The sequence below is a fragment of the Vigna unguiculata genome, chromosome 3 (genome assembly GCF_004118075.2).
Source record: "Vigna unguiculata cultivar IT97K-499-35 chromosome 3, ASM411807v1, whole genome shotgun sequence".
Lineage (NCBI taxonomy): Eukaryota > Viridiplantae > Streptophyta > Magnoliopsida > Fabales > Fabaceae > Vigna > Vigna unguiculata.
Window position 1 is genome coordinate 37,917,190 of NC_040281.1, and position 20,227 is coordinate 37,937,416.

Consider the following 20,227-nt stretch of genomic DNA (forward strand, 5'->3'; position numbering starts at 1 on the left):
AAATATACATTACAGATGGTATAATCTGAAATACAAATCTATATTTTAGACGATATAATCTAAAAAGTGTATAAAATTAATATTAATATTTTTTAATTTTAGATTGTGTAATCAAAATATATTTGTAAAATCTAAAACTATAATTTCAACAAAGAATAATTAAAATTTTAAGAAGTATGAAAGTGTAAGAAAAAACATGGCGATGTTGGAAAAAATTCCGAACAGGAAAAAAAGGATGACAACCGTAACCAAGTATTGACCTACGTGGCTAAATGTTAGGATTGATATAGATTTTGGACATCTGAATTTTAACTTTTAATATTTGAAATTTCCTTCTGGTTAGACTTGAAATGCTTGGCAAGTAAGTTTATAAATAGTCTATATCTCTCTTTGTAAAGATATATGAAAATTCAAAAGTTATTTTAATGTATTAATATTTTTAGAGTTATTTTCTTTCTTACAACATATATCTTGATATCTTAAAATTCGAGTGACAATATCTCCATGTCACTTATATTAAAATGAATTCTTAAATTCAAGTAATACATTCTTCTATCTTAAGTCTTTTTCATTTATTATTTTTCTTTTGTAATTGCTCTTATGTTCTTGTACTTACTTCCTTATCTCCTTCCCATCTTTTTTTTGCACTTGTGTTATTTTGTTGATATTAGTTTAATTTGTAGTTCTTTTTTGTCTTATTCCTAATTCATATATGTTTTTTTTGGTTAAAATACTCTGATGGTCCTCATTTTGGTTCAAAAATCTCAAATTGGTCCTCGAATTTTAATTGATCTCAATTTCGTCCTCGAATTTCAAAATCATCTTTCACCTCATCAATGTTTGAACCACTAACCAATTCATCTGATTACCACTCGAAATCTGACCCTCCACCCTCAGTCCTTACTTCATCAGAATCTGAATCAGTCAACTCTTGTGCTGTGTACCAACCTTCTCCATCAGATGCACTTTCAACAGCACATGGCACATTACCATCCCAATCTGAATCACTATGTCCATCACTGTTAATATTTACATCAACCAAACCTTCCTCATTGAATGATTCAGGCTCACCTTCATTTTCTTGTACTCCATCACCTTCATCAGCCCCCTCTTTTTCAACTACTTCTGGTGCAACACCTTGCTCACCCTCACCCCTCTCCTCTTCCACTACTTCAGCTGTAACATCTTGTTCACCCTCACCCCCCTCCTTTTCAAGTACTGCAGATTCAACATCTTGTTCACCCTCACCCCCCTCCTTTTCAAGTACTTCAGCTTCAACATCTTCCTCACCCTCACCCCCCTCCTTTTCTACTACTTCAGCTGCCCCATGCTCATCAGCCTCATTCACACAGTTAACTACATCATCAGCCTCAGAAGGACCAACCTCCCCCATACCAACACCCTCTATCATGTTGATTATCTCAGGTTCTGTCATTTCATGAACCACATACAAATGAACTGCACCATTTAATGTTGCTAAGTTCGCCATATGACTGGCCCCTCTATCATCACAAAGAAGCTCCAACCTATCTTCTAAGACAGTCCCACCTCCTAAACTATACCACAACTCCTTCACAGATACGTGTCCTAACTCTTTTAATCCAGCAATAACCTCAAAATATCCCCACGTATCAGGGTCACAGAACCACGTGGTTGTTTCCCCATCATATTCCAATTTCCCATTACTAAAAAAGTGGTCACTATGGTGGACCACCACTTGAAAACGATCAACAGACATGGCTATATATGCACCCTGTATACATTGCCCCCAAAGGAATTCAAATATTACAATTCATACCAACAACGACAACACAAAACAATGCATTGAAATGGGGGACCACAACTTAAGCAATTAAAAATGGGGGAACACATTCGAATACGGGACCACATACTATAATCCATACGGTCACCGATTAAAAAACAAAGTCGCATAGGGGACCACCAATCAAACGATTTCATTGTCGAAAATGGGGGGACAAGCAACATTTAATCACAAAATAAAAGCCATACAACATCATTCCCAACCAACAAAACCCTAAACAGCCAAGGATGAACTGATACTCACCTTCACGGTGTGGCGCTCAAGAACGACTACGATCAACGACACTAAAGCTCGAAAATCGAACACTGAAATGTTCGACCTCACCTTCGACGATGCTGAATCTCACCTTCGTCGATGTTCACGGCATTGACGCGAGTCGCCCTCCCAGTCGCCATTCTTCAACACTCAGTTTCAATCCTAATTTAGTAATTTAGGGTTTCCATACAAATGCTTATTTTAATGAATAACGCCACGTACAAATTTTTCAGTCCTCAAATTAATGAATCAAGCCACGTCAGATAACTAAAATGAAGTTAACGTTAAAAATTTTGACACTGTTAACGATTGGGTTAATTTAAAACACATTTACAAAAATGAGGACGAAATTGAGATCAATTAAAATTCGAGGACCAATTTGAGATTTTTGAACCAAAATGAGGACCATCGGAGTATTTTAACCTTTTTTTTTCTATTGATGCAATTATTGAATTAAATCTTTCATAGATTCAATTTATAAATTATAGTAAAAAGTGATATTTTCCTTGTAAATTAATTTCATTACAATTTTTTTTATTAATAATGATACATTTTAGTGACTAAAAATTAGTTATTGTAGTGATCAACTGAGACAGAAACTTATAAACAAAATGATTGGTATTTAAAATAATTTTTATTATAAATAAAAAATTATAATTGGTTTATAAATTGATGACTAAAATATTTTCTATTATAAATTGATATCTAAATTCTCATTAACATTAGATAACAATATGCTGGTTATTAAAGAAATTAGTTTCTAAATTAATTTTTAATTAAAAAATTGATTCTAAATTAATCCTTAAACATATATTTGGTCAATAAATTAATTATTATTTAAAAATTTTCTCGTAGTTCTTTCATTATTGTATATTTTTGTGTTGTTCTAAGTTTTCATATCTCTTTGAATCTTATCATCATTTCTCCATTATAATTGAATAAAGAAAATAACCTTTTAAAGTATTTATAGTTTTTTTTTTTTCAAAAAGTATCACTCAAGAAACCTTTCGCACTATATATATATATATATATATATATATATATATATATATATATATATATATATATATATATATATATATATATATATATATTATAATTGACCAGAGAAAAATATATCTTGAATATCAAGTCTTGACCAGTGATAAATAAGACTAGTGATAGGTATAGTGCATGAAAATATTGCTTATAGATCTTGCATAACAAAGTTGAAATCATGCTTAGTGAGTCACTTACGGAATGCTCACCCTTTAGATCCAAATCTCATATATGAATAAACAATGGTTATGGATTGCAAATAAACTCATTCTTGTGGGTATTATTCGAAACTTTTCTCATTTTGGTAGATAATCCCCGCATTGACTATGTTTAAGTATGGATAATAACTATTTTTTTTTTTCAATTGGGTATGGAGATGGGATGAGTATGTGCATATTTCTTCGTCCCCATCCCAGTACTCGTCTCAATACTCATCTTCGTCCCCGTTTAAATTATTAATGTACACATAGTTTATTAGGTAACGTGATATATGGGTAGGTTAGGAAAGTAAACCCATTTTTGAACTGCGGGGTGGACCAGTCCGACTCGCACTTTGTGGGCTAAAATGTAGGGCGGGCCAAAACGGGTTGAGTTGACCCGCTTTGTCGTCCCTAAGTTAAATCCTCTTTTGTTGGGTTAAATGTAATCACCAAATGCTTTTGTATACTTTTATTACAATGTTATATCACTCTTCTCAATTTATGTTTAATCTTTATGCTTATTTTTGTATTATGGTTTGATCAATCATAAATTTGTTGAAGTTATGAGTTCTTGACCTAAGATAAGACAATCAATAAATAATTGTTTGAAAATGGAGAATAACATATTGATCATCTTTAAATCCTTGAAGTTTGTGAGGCTTATAACACATGAGGTTTTTTGTTAATGTTACTCCTAAGCTTGAGGCTAGTGTACTATTATAGTTAAGGTTACCTTGATTGAAGAAGTAAAATTTTCTTTCCAAAACACTCTTCATTCATTGTTGCGCCTAAGGGCTCGGTGTACAGATATAGTCGAGACGACCTCAACCAAAAGGAAAAGTTATTTTCTAGAAGACTCTTCACTATTATTATTATTATGATTATGCTTTAAACCTAAGAGCTAGTGTATGGATATAACTAAACTAACCTTGACCCAGGGAAAGATAATTTCCATTGTCAAATGCCTCTTTATCATTATTAGACCTTGAGCATATCATTACTTCATAACACTTTTTATACACATTTTGACCTTAGAAAACAATAATGTTGATAAAGGACTAATTAGATAATTATACCTTAATCACAAGTTAAGGATGTGTTGAACACTTTGAGAAGGACTCAAGGAGGTAAAAATTTATTAGAATATTATAAATATGTAAAGATTCTAAAGTATGCATTAATCATTTATTACTTTACTAATATCTCATCTAAGTTGGACATTAGAGTTTTTTTTTTTTTTTTGCAAAATATACCTTATTGGTCATTGTTAGAGCTCATAGATAAATACCTTTTAACACAAAAGTAATATATCACATAACAAAAATGTTGGATCAAGCTCTTACCATTAGGTCAAAAGTTATAACTGATATTTTAAGATAGTGTTATATATGTTTTAGTCTTTAAACTTGGAAGTGAAATTGAAATTTGTCTATGTTTCAAACTTTGATACATTTTGGTCCCAAAACTTTAAAAACGAATGGATTTAGTCATCCTAATCTAATTGTGTTAATTTATTTTTTTGACGCGTCATATGTGTTTAAAGGTGGAGTTTGAGTTGCTTACATTGTTTTGACACCTTTTGACTCAAATGTCAGCTTGAAACACTGTTTAATAAACCTAAAAAAATTAGCGTCATTGGGTTTAAAGAACTATATTCATTCATATTTAAGGTTCGAAAACCAAAATGTATCAAAGTTTAGAACATTGACAAATTTCAATTATGCATATAAGTTTATGGATTAAAAACATATTTACCCTTTAAGGTATGACTTTCTATTTAAGAACATAACAATTTAAACGCTACCATTTAATTGTGACTTGGTTCACATAGTCTCCTTTACGAAACAATTGACATCGACCACAAAACAACTAGTCACTTACAACAAGATCACAAGACAACTTGATACCAATTGTTTAATTATAAGCTTACCACTAAACTTTGTAAAGTAAAAAAAAAAAACTTCATAATATTTTGTAAAAGTAACAACTTCCTTTGTCAGACGCTTTGATGAAATAAGCTTATAGTATGTTTCGATTAAATGGTATACTTTTTTTTTGATTCTATAAATAGTATGAAATAAGCTTATATCAAACCTCGTAAAATTTTGATTCTATATTTAGTTTATTATGCTATTATATACAGTTGCTCTTTTACAATCATTCTAGATATGGTTTATCCTAGTTTTGAAATGCTCAACATCAATGAATAAAGAAAAATAGGTGTCAAATTGATGAATGGATGAGATGTTGAGATGGTCACACCACACAGTACCCAAGTCAGTGAATGAAAGGCATGACTATTCATACCAAAACCTGGGTTTATAAGAATATTCTTGCATCCTGACCCCTATTGTGATTGAAACGCGTGTCTATTATTTGTGGTAAGATAGCTGGACCCTTTCAAAATTCATTCATTAAACACTCTTTTATTTGCAATAAGTATATCTGCTGTTGTACTTTGTTTATGCGAGTTTTATTGTGGTAACGGAGGATTAAAACCCGGTTGAGTTGACATGTCATGAATATGTTGAAGAAGTAGATGATGAAAAGTGTGGCTCGTGAAATAATGTAACGTTAACCTTGTTCCTATGTAATCGCTGTATGGTATGGGCATGGTTTTTTGGTTTGGTCTCACGGGAATCCAACCACCCCTCTCACGTGTTCCTCTCTCCCTCTCTCTCGACTGGACCTGCCTATATAGCTGTTTTCTACGGCGCTGCACGTTTCTTCTAACCCACAACCTTCACAACCTTTGGTCGGTGTTTCCATTCCATGTCTCATACATATTATATTCATTTAATATATATATATATATATATTATAGTCTTAAAATAGTTATAAAATAAACTTTTTATATTTGTAAAAAGAATAATGAAAAAATAAATAAAAATAATATAAATGAGTTTAAAGAGAATAATAACAACAATAATAATATTGATTGTTTGTGGTCCACACGCTAATCTCTTTATTGTTTGTTTTGTTTGTACCTGCTACTCAACTCTCATATTTTAATGTACGCAAAACCATCTTCAATTGAAAAGGAACAAAAATCACATAAAACCTATATTTGAATAAATTTTATTAAATTTATACCTACAATTAAATGTTTTTGTTCTTTTATAATAACTACTCAATTCATTTATACAATTCTTACGTATATGTAGCATAAATGTTACGTGAGAGACAATTCTTACGTATGCGTTGATTTAAGTGCATTTATGAGTGCGAAAAAAATATTCATATGTAATAATGTGTATAATTATAAAATATATTTACATTTTAAAATATTTATACATTCAACATTTCCATGTGTGATAAAACTTTGATAATTAGTCTCGTAACCGGTTCAAAGAACTGAGACTTGTAAAAATATGTCGAAGTTTTATATGTGAGTAAAAAATCTTAATTACGAAAGTTTCAAAAGGTTAAAATTTTTATTTTCCTAATAAATGTCGAGATTAATCAGAATATAAAAGAACAAAAATGATTATACTGTTAAAATTCTATAAAATATATTATACAGTAAAAATATATTGCAAAAACTATATATTTAACTGTAATGATTGTAACTATTTATAATTGATGATGCAACTAAAATATTTTGTCACGTCTTTCACGTTGTCACTAAAGTTTTGGTTTAGGTCATAACTATTTTCGTGAAAAACAATTCTGTGAGTATAGTTCAAATAAACCGAAAAAAAGAAGAAGAAACAAATGCACAAAAAGAGAAAACAAAAAACTGAGAAATATGTGGGAAAAGATGTCCAATTTTATGAGTATTGATGTTAATAAATATGTTTCATAATTTATTCTAAGTTTGGTATAAGTTAAATGGTCACACGTTCTACAACAAAAATTACTTTAGACAACAACATAAAATTATGATATAAATTATAAAAACCGTAATCTAAAGATTAGACCACAATTTTTTAGGCGTGGTATAGGTGAGTGTAGCTATAGGTAATAGACAACGATTTTTAGTATGACAATATTTTTAAAACCGTTGCTTAAAATTCTCACAATAAACAACAATTTTACATGTTGATTTTATACCTTACCTGTGTTTTTATACCACATTTTTACTAGTTTTGCCCACATAGTTTAAAGCAACAATTATATAATCATGGACTTTCATGATATTTATACATCATCTATAAAAATGTTGTTTATTATATGTTTAGGCTATATTTATTTAGCCATTGTCTATTTTAGTGTGGTCTAAACTATAAATTGTTGTAGTGTATATAGATTAAAAACAAAATCAAATAATGTTATGTATGTGAATGTAAATTTTTTTACACATTAATTTTTAGAAATTAAATCGAGTTTAAAATTTATTTCTTAATATAATAATATACTTTATTTTAATAAAATTTGTTGAGTGTATTGTCTCATTTATTATGAATATGTTATTAGACCTATTACAAATATTTAATCATCTTACATATCATTATTAACTTTGACATAATAGTTATGCTCATACTTTAAAATTCATCCCTCATTTGTTATCATATAAAAATTTATTAAAAAAATAAAAATAAAATAATATAAAGTATGGGGGACCACATCAAACCCATGATAAAAATTATACAAAACATAAACAAACTATATATACTATAAAGAATTTAAATAAATACATGGAGATAAACATAATTATATAAGTTTTCAAAGATATATAAATGTACGTAAATCTTATCTTATTTTATGATAGAGCTATCAAAATGGGTAATTCGGCCCGACCCGGCTCAACCCACCACAGGTTGATGATTTAGTGAGTCAACCTAACCCGACTCACTTTTTAGCGAACAAAAAAAATTCGAACCCGACCCGACCCACCACAGGTTGGCAGATTAAATGGGTTGACTCACGGGTTCACTTAATTAAAAAAATATATAGTTTTTATTTTTTTTCAATCAAAACTAAAGTATAATTCTAATTAAAATTTAAATAAACTTTAATACAATCCAAATATAAACCAAAATAAAAAAATACAAATTATTTATGTGTTGGCAAAAAAAAAACCTAACATGATCCAAATGTAAAGTCCAACTTAATAAACACTTGTGTGATCCTTTTATCTGCGGGTTGGTTAGCCAACCCGGCTCACCACGGGTTTAACCCGGATGAACCGGGTCAAAAATCAACCCGTAGTGAAATTTGTAAAAAAAATTCATCTCAATCCGGTATGAACCCATGGTGAGCCGAGTTGGCACACGAGTTCCAACTCATCTTAACAACTCTATTTTATGATGTTGAATTAAACTTCAATTTTACTACCAAAAATAAATAGAAAAGAGAAAACATAAAATTAAAAGAGGAAGTTTAAGAAAATATTTTTAAAAAATAATGGTATCTTTAAAACGAATTCTAGCATTATAAAATGGAAAAGTGAGGAAAAGAATAAACAAAAACGAGTAGGAAATAAATAAAAAGGGGGTAATTTTAATAAAGAAGTTCTTAAAAAGTTAATTATAATTAATAATTTTATTTATTGTGTAATATAATATAAAATTACTTATAAGATACACAATAATCTATTATGATCCTATAAATATTACTTGAATTTTTATTCCTTTTAACAACACAATGGTGTGGATCTTTTTCCCCAGTCATCTTTTCAATCAGGTCACTCATTTTTATTTTTATTTTTTTGCATTTTCTTAGTTTATCTCCCATCTTACATTACATTTTATATATCACATATTATTTCAAGAAAATATTTTATCGTTATGAAAACCTTGCTACTTTATGAAAAATTAAATATTATGACAATTTGATTATAGAAATTCTAGAAAAGAAAAAAAATGAAATGGGGTTCTTCATAAATTAAAAATAACTTATATACATGCCAAAAAATATAAAAAGTTAGATAATACGTAATTGAATTTTAAATTAAAAAAAAAGTTTATTACATTATTTCTTGAAAAGTTATTGTAAAAGAGAATGAGGCACCATACCCTGATATCTCTTACACATTTTATTTAATGTTTATGTACTGATAAGATCCTTTTGGACATAGGTAGGTCACAGAGCTGTCCTCAAGAATTGTGCAACTGAAACTATGTAACATGGCAGGTGAATCACTGATGCATGCATGGCGATCTCAAACTAAATATCTTTTTTTATTTTTTATTTTTTCTTATGACATGGATGTATGTATGGTATGGTTGTCCCTCCCTGCTTCCCAGAAAGGTACTGTGTTCTATCAACTAAGCTACAACAAGACAGACAGATTAATGCTTCATCACAACCGTTAAAGACTTCTTATAGATTCACTATCCTTCACATCTGTACTTCCTTCCATTATGTCACACTCAAATATACAACGCAAACTCTCTCCACTTTCAAATCTTTTTCTTTTTCTCTTTACAAATAATATTTAAAATAATATGTATAGTTGAAGTACGAATTTGGTACTTAATACTTTTAGTTTTTAAATTTGATAATCGTTTTATTATTTTAAATCTGAAAATAAAAACTTCTAAGTTTCTTAAAATTTTCAAAAAATAATCATTTCAGTTTCGTTAATGTTTTTTTTAGTCATTAAAATATTTTTGAAAATTACTTTAGTTTCTCAAATTAAATACTCGGTAACTTAAATATTTTCTGAATTAAAAGAAACTGATTTTTCAAATTTAAAAAGACAAAAATCAAAATCATTCTAAATTTCAGTGACTATAATCATATCTAAAGTTAGCCGACTCAATTGCTACATATACCAAACTACTAATTTTCTTGATTAGCATTCACTATCAACGTGATGGAATGGAGTTTAGATATGATTAAGATTTTAAATTTATAAGTTATGGATAAAATATGATTAAAAAGTAATTGAGAATTTATTTTATAAAACATTTATGAATAAAATTAATAAATATCACATGCAAGACGTTAGAAAAAGTAAGCACTCACCGTTGATGATGGATTTTCTGTTTTATGTCTAATTTATTTATTTTATTATTATTATTAGAAAAATTATTAAATGACAGTTTATCTCATTTAAAGATAAAATTATATTATATTATATAAGTTAATGTAAATCTTATTTTATAAATAAGTAAATTATATATATATATATATATATATATATATATATATATATATATATATATACTTTTTTTGTCACTGCCAAGACAATATCATAATCATTTAGAACTTTTCATAGTTTTCTATTTATAAATATAATGGATTTCGTATTGTTTAGTATCAAATTTCTTCTAGTCTTACACTTAATATGTCTAATTTTTTATATGAGAAAGTTTGTTAAAAAAACAACAATAAAACAAAATTATAATATAAATACAGATTTTATTTCAGTTAATTATAATTTGTAAAATTAAGTTAAATATAAATTTATCGGTGTGTTTGTTTCTAAAGGTATATTTGATAGGAAAAGATGAGATTATTTCGACGAAAAATGATTTTTAAATAACTAAATCTTAACAATTTTTTCTTATTAATTGATATGATATCTTCTAAGTGACTTTTCATTTTTTTATTTTTTTATTTTTTTATATTTCAAAACCACTTAAAAGATGTCACGTTAGGTTGTAAAAGAAAGTTGTGAAAATATCATTATCCTGTTTCGATTAAGGGAATGATGGTAAAAAAATGAAAGGATTTGAGAATAAAGATCATAGAAGTTTGTGAATGATGTGATGAGTTTCATATAGATTAAAAAAGTATTTTAGTTGTTAAAATTAGAAGGACCACATTACCTTTAATCATAAATGTAAGTTAAAATAAAATATAATAAGTACAAATTATGTTTAACATAAAATGAGAATTAATATTTAAAATAAAAAAAGTTTAATTACTCTTTTAGTCTATATTTTTGTCCTAAAGTTTCAAATTGATCCTCTTGTTTTTTTAGTTTCAATTTGGTTCCGATTTCTAAAAAATTGATGCAATCTGATCTTGTTTGTTAAATTTCTTGAAGCGAATAAATGATTTTTCTTTTACCAAAATTGACACTATGATTATATCAATTACATCAATAAAGCAAATCATCATTATTAACAACTTCAATCTTGATGAAAATTGCTTGATCAGTTTCAAGAAATTTAACGAAAAGGATCACATTGCATCAATTTTTCAAAAATCATTATCAAATTGAAACTTAAAAAGACTAAAGAACCAATTTGATACTTTTAGACAAAAACCGAGACTAAAAAAGTAATTAAACCTAACAAAAATAAAATGATAAAATTATATTGAAATAAAATAGAATTGGTATAAATTAATTTCAAATAAATTGTGGATGAGTGATTAGTTTAAATAATAATAATAATAATAAATGTGAGTTATTATTTAAAATAAGAAAATTAAAATTGAAAACTATATTAAACCATAACGGATTTTGTATAAATTAAGTTGAAATAAAATGTTACTTAAATAAATTAAGTAATAATTTGAAACGATGAAAATATTTTAAATTGAGACCTGGTTGTTTAAAACCAAAATGACAATGTGCGAAAGAGATTATTATTCCTATAATTTAACATAGGCTGACATAGTTTATATTTATTCTTTTCGCTCACTAAGCTTGTGTTTTGATTGAGAATGAATTTGAGAGAAAAATTGAGTTATTTGAAAAGGTGAGAAATGAGTTTAGTTGAGATGAAAATTTACATGAGTTGGTGTGTTTGATAGATTAAAAAAATATTTTAATCGACAAAAGTTAGAGATTACTTTTGCCTTGATTATTACTATTTATTATTATTATTTATACTATTATTACTATTTTATAGTTCTATTATGACTATATCAATAATTAGAGTTAAATATGTTTTTAGTTCATTGATTTTCGGTAAATATTAGAATTAGTCCTTCTTCAAAATTTTTGTCCAATTCAATCCCTCAACTTTAGATATGTGTGAATTTAGTTCTTTTAGCCAAATGTTATTAAATTTATCTGATGTTTCAAATGGATTTCAAAATAGCTTATTAGTTAACATTGAATTTAACATGTGTGTTAAATAATGTAAGCATCTTAAATGTTATCATGAAACACGTTTAAGACTTTAAATAAACTTAACAAAAATTGATTAAAAAGTCTAAATCCACATATTTATAAGGTTGGAAGACTAAATTGGGCTAAAGTTTCAAAGATGAACTAATTACAATTTTTACTGAAAATTGAAAAACCAAAACATATTTAACCCTAATAATTATAATGATTATTTTATTATATTATACTATTTTATTAATTTTTTTAATATTCACTCTTATAATGAAAATTAAACTTATTCAAGTATAAACAATTATGGAAGGAGAAAATATCATTGAAACATATTTTCTTGCAAATCTTTGCAATTTTGCAAAAGAAATTTAACCTTCAAATATTTGCTTTGTTTTTCGTTTGTAAATACCTTTTTATTTATTGTTTTTATATCTCTTCAATTTATCGCCTGTCAATTCATCGCTTGTATCGTCTTTGCAATCTCGCATCGTCTTGAGACAAACACAACATTAAAAATCCAGAAAAAATCAATTATTCAAATGTGTCTGTCTAAATCACTACAAATCAGATTATCTAAACCTTTGACACCTCATTTATTTTCTTCTTTTTTACGTCACTCTATATAAACATAACGTTATTGATATAATATTGTTTTTATCCCACTATGAAAACAATAAAACACATGACAAAACGCTTGAAGCTCATATTTCAAAACAAATATATACCAAAAGAACAAGAATCATTTTTTTTTAAAAAACTTTTTCTTCTTTACAGCGAAGAAAAAACAACATAGTTTGCATGTTAGAGTATAATTAATTCTAATCAAATATATAATCAATTGTGTGCAAGTTATATATTTGAATATAATTAATTATATCTGAATAAATATAATAAAATAATTATTTTAAAATAATAATATAATAAATAATTTAAATTTAGTATCTTATAAAATAACTTATTTTAATGTTTGATAAATAATTTTATAAGAAAAAAAATCAAAATCCATTAAATAAATTTTAAATTAATTTATCATATATTTTTTAATTTATATGTAATATATAATAATTAAATATTTTCAAATATATTGTATTAATATACCAAAATGAACAATTAAAATAAAATTTAAAATAATTAATAAGATGAATTTAATATATATATATATATATTAGTGAGATACATTTATTTGATAATTTATTTTATTGATTTTATTATGAAATATAATTTTTATTTATTAAATTTACATAATGATTTTGTATTTTAATTCAAATTTAAATTTAATTTACATTTCACAATTTTGTTTTTTACATAAAATTATTTTATAAATGTATTAATACAGAACTAAAATTATTCTATCACATAGTTAAATCTATGTCAAACTTTTCTCTCATTTTTTTATTCTGTTCTTTTTACTCCAAACAATTTCACTTTTCACCTTCTTTGTTTCATTTTCACAGTCAAACTTTGTATTTTTTTCAGAAGAAGACTTTATAAAACTTTGCTCAATTGGTGTTCAATTAAGTGAGAAAGAATAGGATCGAGGTTGTGACCATTTATAATTGATTGATAAGGAAGCATATACTGCAACCGAAATCAGAGCACCAATTGCAAGAATTAACCAAAGGGTTAATGATCCGTGAAATGAAGTAGCGTAGAAAATATAACACGTGTAAGCTTTTTTTGGGTTCTTCAAAATAAGTTAAAAAGTAATCTTTACTTCTAAAGGGACGTTTCAAGGAAAGAAATAGACAAGGTGCTGGCAGTGTGCAGAGCACCCACTGTTATGCTCCTTTTACTCCAAACTTCTTTCCTCGTCTATAACGCTATTCACTTCAAAGTTAAATTTTGTATTAAAATTTGTATTAGTAATTAATCATCTATTATTATTTTTTTATCATATGCTTATAAAACTATTTTTTAATTTATTTAAATTATTGTATTAACAATCTTGTAAATTACACATAGCTATGATGTGCTATGCAAGTGAAATTAATTTTTCAAAAATGCTTGCATGTGCATCCTTTCAAAGTAAATTATTTTATAGACATGAAAATGAACTAAATAAGTAGTTCTTTTATAATTATGAATTTGATTATAAAAGAGAACATAGAAAAATTGGTTATGTATTATTAAACATAAATGCTAGACCATCATTCTATTTTTTTCAAAAGAAATTAATTTCACATGCTAATAAGTTTACCAAATATGAAAAATGCCAATGACGTGGTTAAAGAAAAAGAAAAAACAAAGAAAGTAATAAATAAGATGAATCATGTATACAATAACAAATATAGAAAAGAACAAATATACGAGTTAGATAAATAAATGCATTAAATATCAAAATAGTGTATGGTGAAAATTAAAAGAAAATTATCTCACTACAAGAATGCATATGCACTCTTTGTAAAGAAAACAAATACAAAAGTAATAAATATAATGAATAGAAAAGAAAAAATAAACAGAAAATCTAAGAATTAAAAACATCAACTATTGGTTCAAATAGAACAAATGTTGAGTTTGAGACTATATTTACCAAAGACTCAATTTGATTCCTTAAATTTGACAGTTTATGCCTCAAATTTATTCCTATGTATTGCTACAGGTTGAGTTGCTCAAGGTACTTTGAAGTTTTAATTATAGATAATTAAGGTGGAGAAATTAATTTTGAATAGTATTAAAAGTGATTAAGAATGATATTTTTGGTCCACAGAAAAAATATGTGGCTAAAAATTTGCCAATTATATTGAAACAAAAAGGGTCAAAATCAAGGTATAAGTAACTTAAATGAGAAAGTAAGGACACCTATGACGACCAAAAAGTTTGTTGTTAGACATATGTCTTGGAGTGAGATGAGATGAAAATGTTTTTTTATTTTTTTTTCTTTTCTTTAATTGAGTCCTGAGAAAGAAAATTGCGTTACTAATTATACAACAAAATATGTTTAATAATTTGGAACTTGGAATGACTTATATTATGTATTTGTTTTCTATTTAAAAACGCAAGTTTTGATCGTTTTTTTACGTTATAATTTATAAAAACAGATGTAAAACATGTTGTATTGTATTAGATTTAGTTACACATTAATTATAATTATTAGGAAGACAAAAAGTATATATGTTATATTACATCGGGTTACTTAGACAGCCTTGTTTTTTACCTGCCATCCAAACACGCGTTTTTAATTTTATTTTATTTTTAAACATTTTATCTAAATTTTTTTACATTGAAAAGAAAAATCAGGACAAGTGCAAATTATATATTAGTCACTATGAAAATAAAAAATTACAATTCATACCAACGTATTTTAACTAACATAAAAACGTATTGAGATTATAAGTGATTATATACTATTTATCATTTAGCAATAAAGAATGTGTTGCCTTGAGAAATAAAAATGATTAAAAGGAATATTTTTTTCCAAGTATTTATTATATGGTGTCTCTGTTAATTGAAGTGTTTAATATGGTGATTAAAAAAATCATAAATGTTAAATTTGATTAAAGGATTACTTTGAAAATGAGGATATAAGTGTATTGTTACATTCTAATCTCAATTAGTAAAATCCTCTTTTCATACATCCTAATTAATGTTTTTTCTCTTAAAACAGCTGCTAACATGTTTTGATCAAGGTTGTGAGGGTTGTGCTTTTACTTGTGACTTGAATGTTTAGTTGACCACAATAATTAGTGTTTGTTAAGTGGTAGTTTTACAGCAAAATTTCCCTTTAAAGGAACAAAAGAACAGAAGGAGAGCAGTGAAATAAAATTAGTGGTATGGAAAAGAAAGAAAAAAGTGGTAATATAAAAACTGTGGGAGGAAGTAAGTATTGTGTTGATATTATTGAACAAATTCCAATACACATCTCTCATCATTAAAATGAAGAGTAGCTAAACTTGTGCCTAATTTTTGTTTATAGGAGAAGTGGCGGATCTCATTACACTGCCATAACAGTTTGCATCATCTTCCTACGTTTCTCTCGTTTACCTTCTCTCTCTAAATCTCCTCTCTTTCTCTCTCCTCAATATACACGATTTATCCTCTTTCTAGTGAGATCTGTCTCCTCCATTGCATATACATTTGTCTAAACGTATGCCTCTCTCCGTTTCCTGATACCTTTAAAAGCCCACTTCACCCACCTCATTCACTCACATACCAATTCTCAATCACTCTCTTTGATGAGAATCACAAGCCCCTCTTCTTCTTCTTCTTCCACCCTGCATGAAACCATTCAATTGAAACTCGAGTTCATCTAACCTTTTCCACCCCCACAGTTCTCTCTTTCTCTCTCTTTCTCTTTCTCCATATATATACATATATAGCTATCGTTCTTTTTTTCTCTCTCTTCCTTCAATGGTACCACCAGAAGGCATGCCACCAACACCGAACGAGCATGAGGTCACTGAGGGCCGCAAAACGACGAGGCCGCCACCGGAGCAAGGTGTGAAGTGCCCGAGATGTGACTCACCAAACACCAAGTTCTGCTACTACAACAACTACAGCCTCACTCAGCCCAGGCACTTCTGCAAGACCTGCAGAAGGTACTGGACCAACGGGGGTGCCTTGCGCAACGTCCCAATAGGAGGGGGTTGCAGGAAGAACAAAAAGGTGAAACCTTCTTCCTCCGCTTCACCCTCCTCCAGACTCTCCTGTGACCCCAAAGACTTCAATTTTCATGGTCTCACAGTTCCACCTTCCGTTGACTTCAACCTGGGAGGGATACCCTTTCCCCCCAGGCTCACTGCTTTCAACACTCAAAACCTCCCAACACCCCCCACTGGGGTCTTCAACCAGTTCTCTTCTTTTGGGGACGTGGCATCGTCTTCCACCACTTCCCTTTCTGCTTTGTCTGCCTTCCAGCTTGACCCCCCTGCTGCTGCTGCTGCTGCTGTTTCAAACCCTCTCTTGGGTCTTGTTCCGCCCAACCCTGACCTCTGGGCTCTACGTAGGTCAGAGAGGGCCTCACTCTCTGATCCTTTGAACAGTGCAATGCAAACCCTGCAGACCATGGAAGCCATGAACGTTCACGGCAGCCTTGCCTCTTCAATTGAGTCGCTCAGCAACATCAACCAGGACTTGCACCTGAAGCTGCAGCAGCAGCGCATGGCGACAATGATGTTCGGTGGGGACAGCCAGAAAGGTGAGAGCAGCGTTGCGCTGAATGGGTTTGGGAATCAGAAGCTGCTACAACCGGTTTCGTTTCAGAACCTTGCGATTTCGAAGCCAGAGAACTTGCCAGCTGGCAGTTCCATAAATGGTGGTCCAAGTGGGGAGACAGTTACTGCAGCACCCACTGAATGGTTCTTTGGGAATTCCTTTCCCTCAGTGTCTCCTTCAACCAGCAATGGTGGTGCCAATGTTAACCACATTAGCAACGATGCAAACAACAACAACAACAACTGGACCGGTGCCCTTGCCTGGGGTGATTTGCCGCACCAACCATACACCGCTTTGCCCTAGATTTCACTAAGGAGGACTTATAGAGTTGGAGGTAGAGCTGCGTTTTTTCAATCTTGCAAGGAGAAGGAAGAAGCTATAATTAGTAGATAGGACAAATCTATAATTGTCTAAAATCCCTTAGTTGCATCTTTTAATTGCTTAATTAGGTAGTTTTCTTCTTTGTGTTTCCTTCAAATCATCATATCATATCGTATATCATATATGTAACAGAAAGCATAGTTAAATTTCAGAACTGTAAGAACATAACTATGTGTTCATATATACTCATATCAATTGAAATAGTTGTTGTTCAATATAAATGTGTAAGTTTTTACTCAATATATTGAATATTAGATATCTCGCTCGTTAATTTTTGCTGATTAATGCACGCGTCTACATTTATCAAGCAATGGCTGATTAATACATTTCTTGTACACCTTCACCAGAAGAGCTAGAATTTGGGTTGTCATTATAGTTTGTTTCTAGATAATCGAGAATGTGCTCACAATATAATTAATTGTTTCTAAGGGAATTAAATTGAAGTCAGGTATTGATCAATTTGATGAACTGTAGTTTTGTCTTTACCTAGCATTTTTCTGAATAGGACGGTGGTAAGATTACCGTTTCCCTCGCTATTTTTTGTGGGATACGTGAAGCGTTTTTGGACTGTTGTTGATTAATACCGGGGAACTTTAATGCTATGATTTTATTTTCTATTTTTTCATGTATTTGGTTAATAAAAAAGAACCAACTCATAACCACTGTCTTAGCGTCTCACTCTCTGAGGCCATTATCAGAGAGCTGAGTCTCAGGTTCCTTCAGTTACTGATCAATGCAAAATACACAAAACAAAACACAACATAGTGGCAGTGACTGGCATAGCCCTTTGCGATAGTAAATTAGTCTGCAATATCAAGGCCCTGTTTGTAGCCTGCAATCTCTCTCTAAATATACACATACATTAATTTTCCTCTATATTTCTATGTTACTCGGTTCTTTTGCAATAATTAGTTACAGTGTGGTGTGATTTGGTGTCTGAAAAAGGGTAGTTTGAAAATATGTTTAATGAAACACTGTCAACGTTTGAATGAGCTAGAGAGAGAAAAATGTGACATCTAAAGCTTAGGTTCGTTTTTTTTTTTTTTTGTTTACTAGCTTTATGGTTTTTGGAGAGTGAGCCCTCAAATCCGTGCTAAATGCCACTGAGCATCAACTCTCATTGCAATTCTGCATCATGTCATAGAATGGGAAAGAGAAAGCAAAACAAAGTAGGAATTGAAGAATTGCTTTTCCTTGCTTCCGGTCTGTCATCTTTATTTCTTACTTTCACTATTTGAGCGGAAAAAACAGACCCCACAAATGCTTCAAACACTACATTGACGTTGTTTTTATCCCTTCATATATCATATAATCTAGTATATATTATGCCACCATGCAACTAAAACACTTTCCAAACTGTTGTTTAACCTTATTTAGTTAAAATTGTCTCACAAAGTTGTGTAATACCTTTATGTCTCCACATATAAACAAAATGAGTCTTTCCTTTCGGTCAGAGATTAACTTCCTTCTTCTTATTAATCTTTTGGGCGAGTATGTTCTAGTTAACGTCCTAGTTTTTAGATTGTGTCCTCATTTTACCAATTTTAAAATAAATAAAAAAGCAACTATAACACGAGAAGCCTTAATCAATCGTCATGGTTAGACAAATATATAATATATAGCAACATTCCCTTTCCTCATGATTCAGTAGGAAAGGTGACTTTGGTTGCAACCCCTTTGCCTCCATCAGAACAAATATATTCCCTCTCTGAATCTGCATAGGTGACTTTTTCTTTTTCCTACTTTTTATAATTTGTTAACTCTCCGTACACTTCCTCTCTGATTAAAAATCCCTTTTCCCTATTAATAAATATTTGCTGTAACAAATAATATATTAGAATGAAAGGTTCCAGTATTTTTCCCTTTATCTGTCACATTAATCATTTATCAGATATTTAATTTTATAATAAAATAAATATCAGATGCTGTATATAAGTAACAGGTATCATAAATATTTGTGCATGAATGTGTGAGAACTTTTAGAAGGAGTGGGCACACAAGTATACATTTCTTCTATAAGTGTTTGTTTCCATATATGAAGATTCAGTGACTCATGGGACACGGCAAGAAAGATAAACTATAAAACATTGACATGAAGACGCGTGATTAACGTGACAGTTGCAGATAGAAACTCTTCTTTTTTGTTGAACTCTGCTGGTGGTTCAAACTGTCATTTTACAACTTAGAAAACTGCAAGAAACTCATGACATACGCATTTATCTACATCCCAGATAAACTCTCTGTTCTCAACTTCTCATGATTCCTACACCGAAACTTCTGGCCCCACCATCTTTCATCACTTGATAGTTCCCCCACTACCCAACTGCAAGCAATCATATGTATGACCACAAACATAAACACTGCCAGTATATTCTTGTTTCCTTAATCATTTTATATTCTTCTATTTCATTTCATGTT

The 20,227-nt window shown here is 29.3% G+C and overlaps 2 protein-coding genes across 2 annotated transcripts; one reads left to right on the plus strand and one right to left on the minus strand.

Annotated features, from left to right (window-relative positions):
* Positions 1-865: 865 nt before the first annotated feature.
* LOC114175415 (putative surface protein SACOL0050) lies at positions 866-2,217 on the minus strand. Its single transcript, XM_028060181.1, has 3 exons — positions 2,169-2,217; positions 2,066-2,091; positions 866-1,753 (listed from the first exon to the last, which is right to left on the minus strand). The coding sequence occupies exons 1-3, from the start codon at positions 2,215-2,217 to the stop codon at positions 866-868; spliced, it is 963 nt and encodes a 320-aa protein (XP_027915982.1).
* Positions 2,218-16,246: 14,029 nt separating this feature from the next.
* On the plus strand, positions 16,247-18,024 carry LOC114179516 (dof zinc finger protein DOF5.7-like). The gene has a single exon (XM_028065883.1). The coding sequence runs from the start codon at positions 16,625-16,627 to the stop codon at positions 17,729-17,731; it is 1,107 nt and encodes a 368-aa protein (XP_027921684.1). The 5' UTR covers positions 16,247-16,624; the 3' UTR covers positions 17,732-18,024.
* The last annotated feature ends 2,203 nt before the right edge of the window (positions 18,025-20,227 follow it).

Coding starts and splice junctions, on each gene's coding strand:
- LOC114179516 (XM_028065883.1), top strand. CDS start 16,625: ATGGTACCACCAGAAGGCATGCCACCAACACCGAACGAGCATGAGGTC.
- LOC114175415 (XM_028060181.1), bottom strand. CDS start 2,217: ATGGCGACTGGGAGGGCGACTCGCGTCAATGCCGTGAACATCGACGAA. Junction 2,092..2,168: donor TGCCGTGAACATCGACGAAG/GTGAGATTCAGC, acceptor CGTTGATCGTAG/TCGTTCTTGAGCGCCACACC. Junction 1,754..2,065: donor TTGAGCGCCACACCGTGAAG/GTGAGTATCAGT, acceptor CAATGTATACAG/GGTGCATATATAGCCATGTC.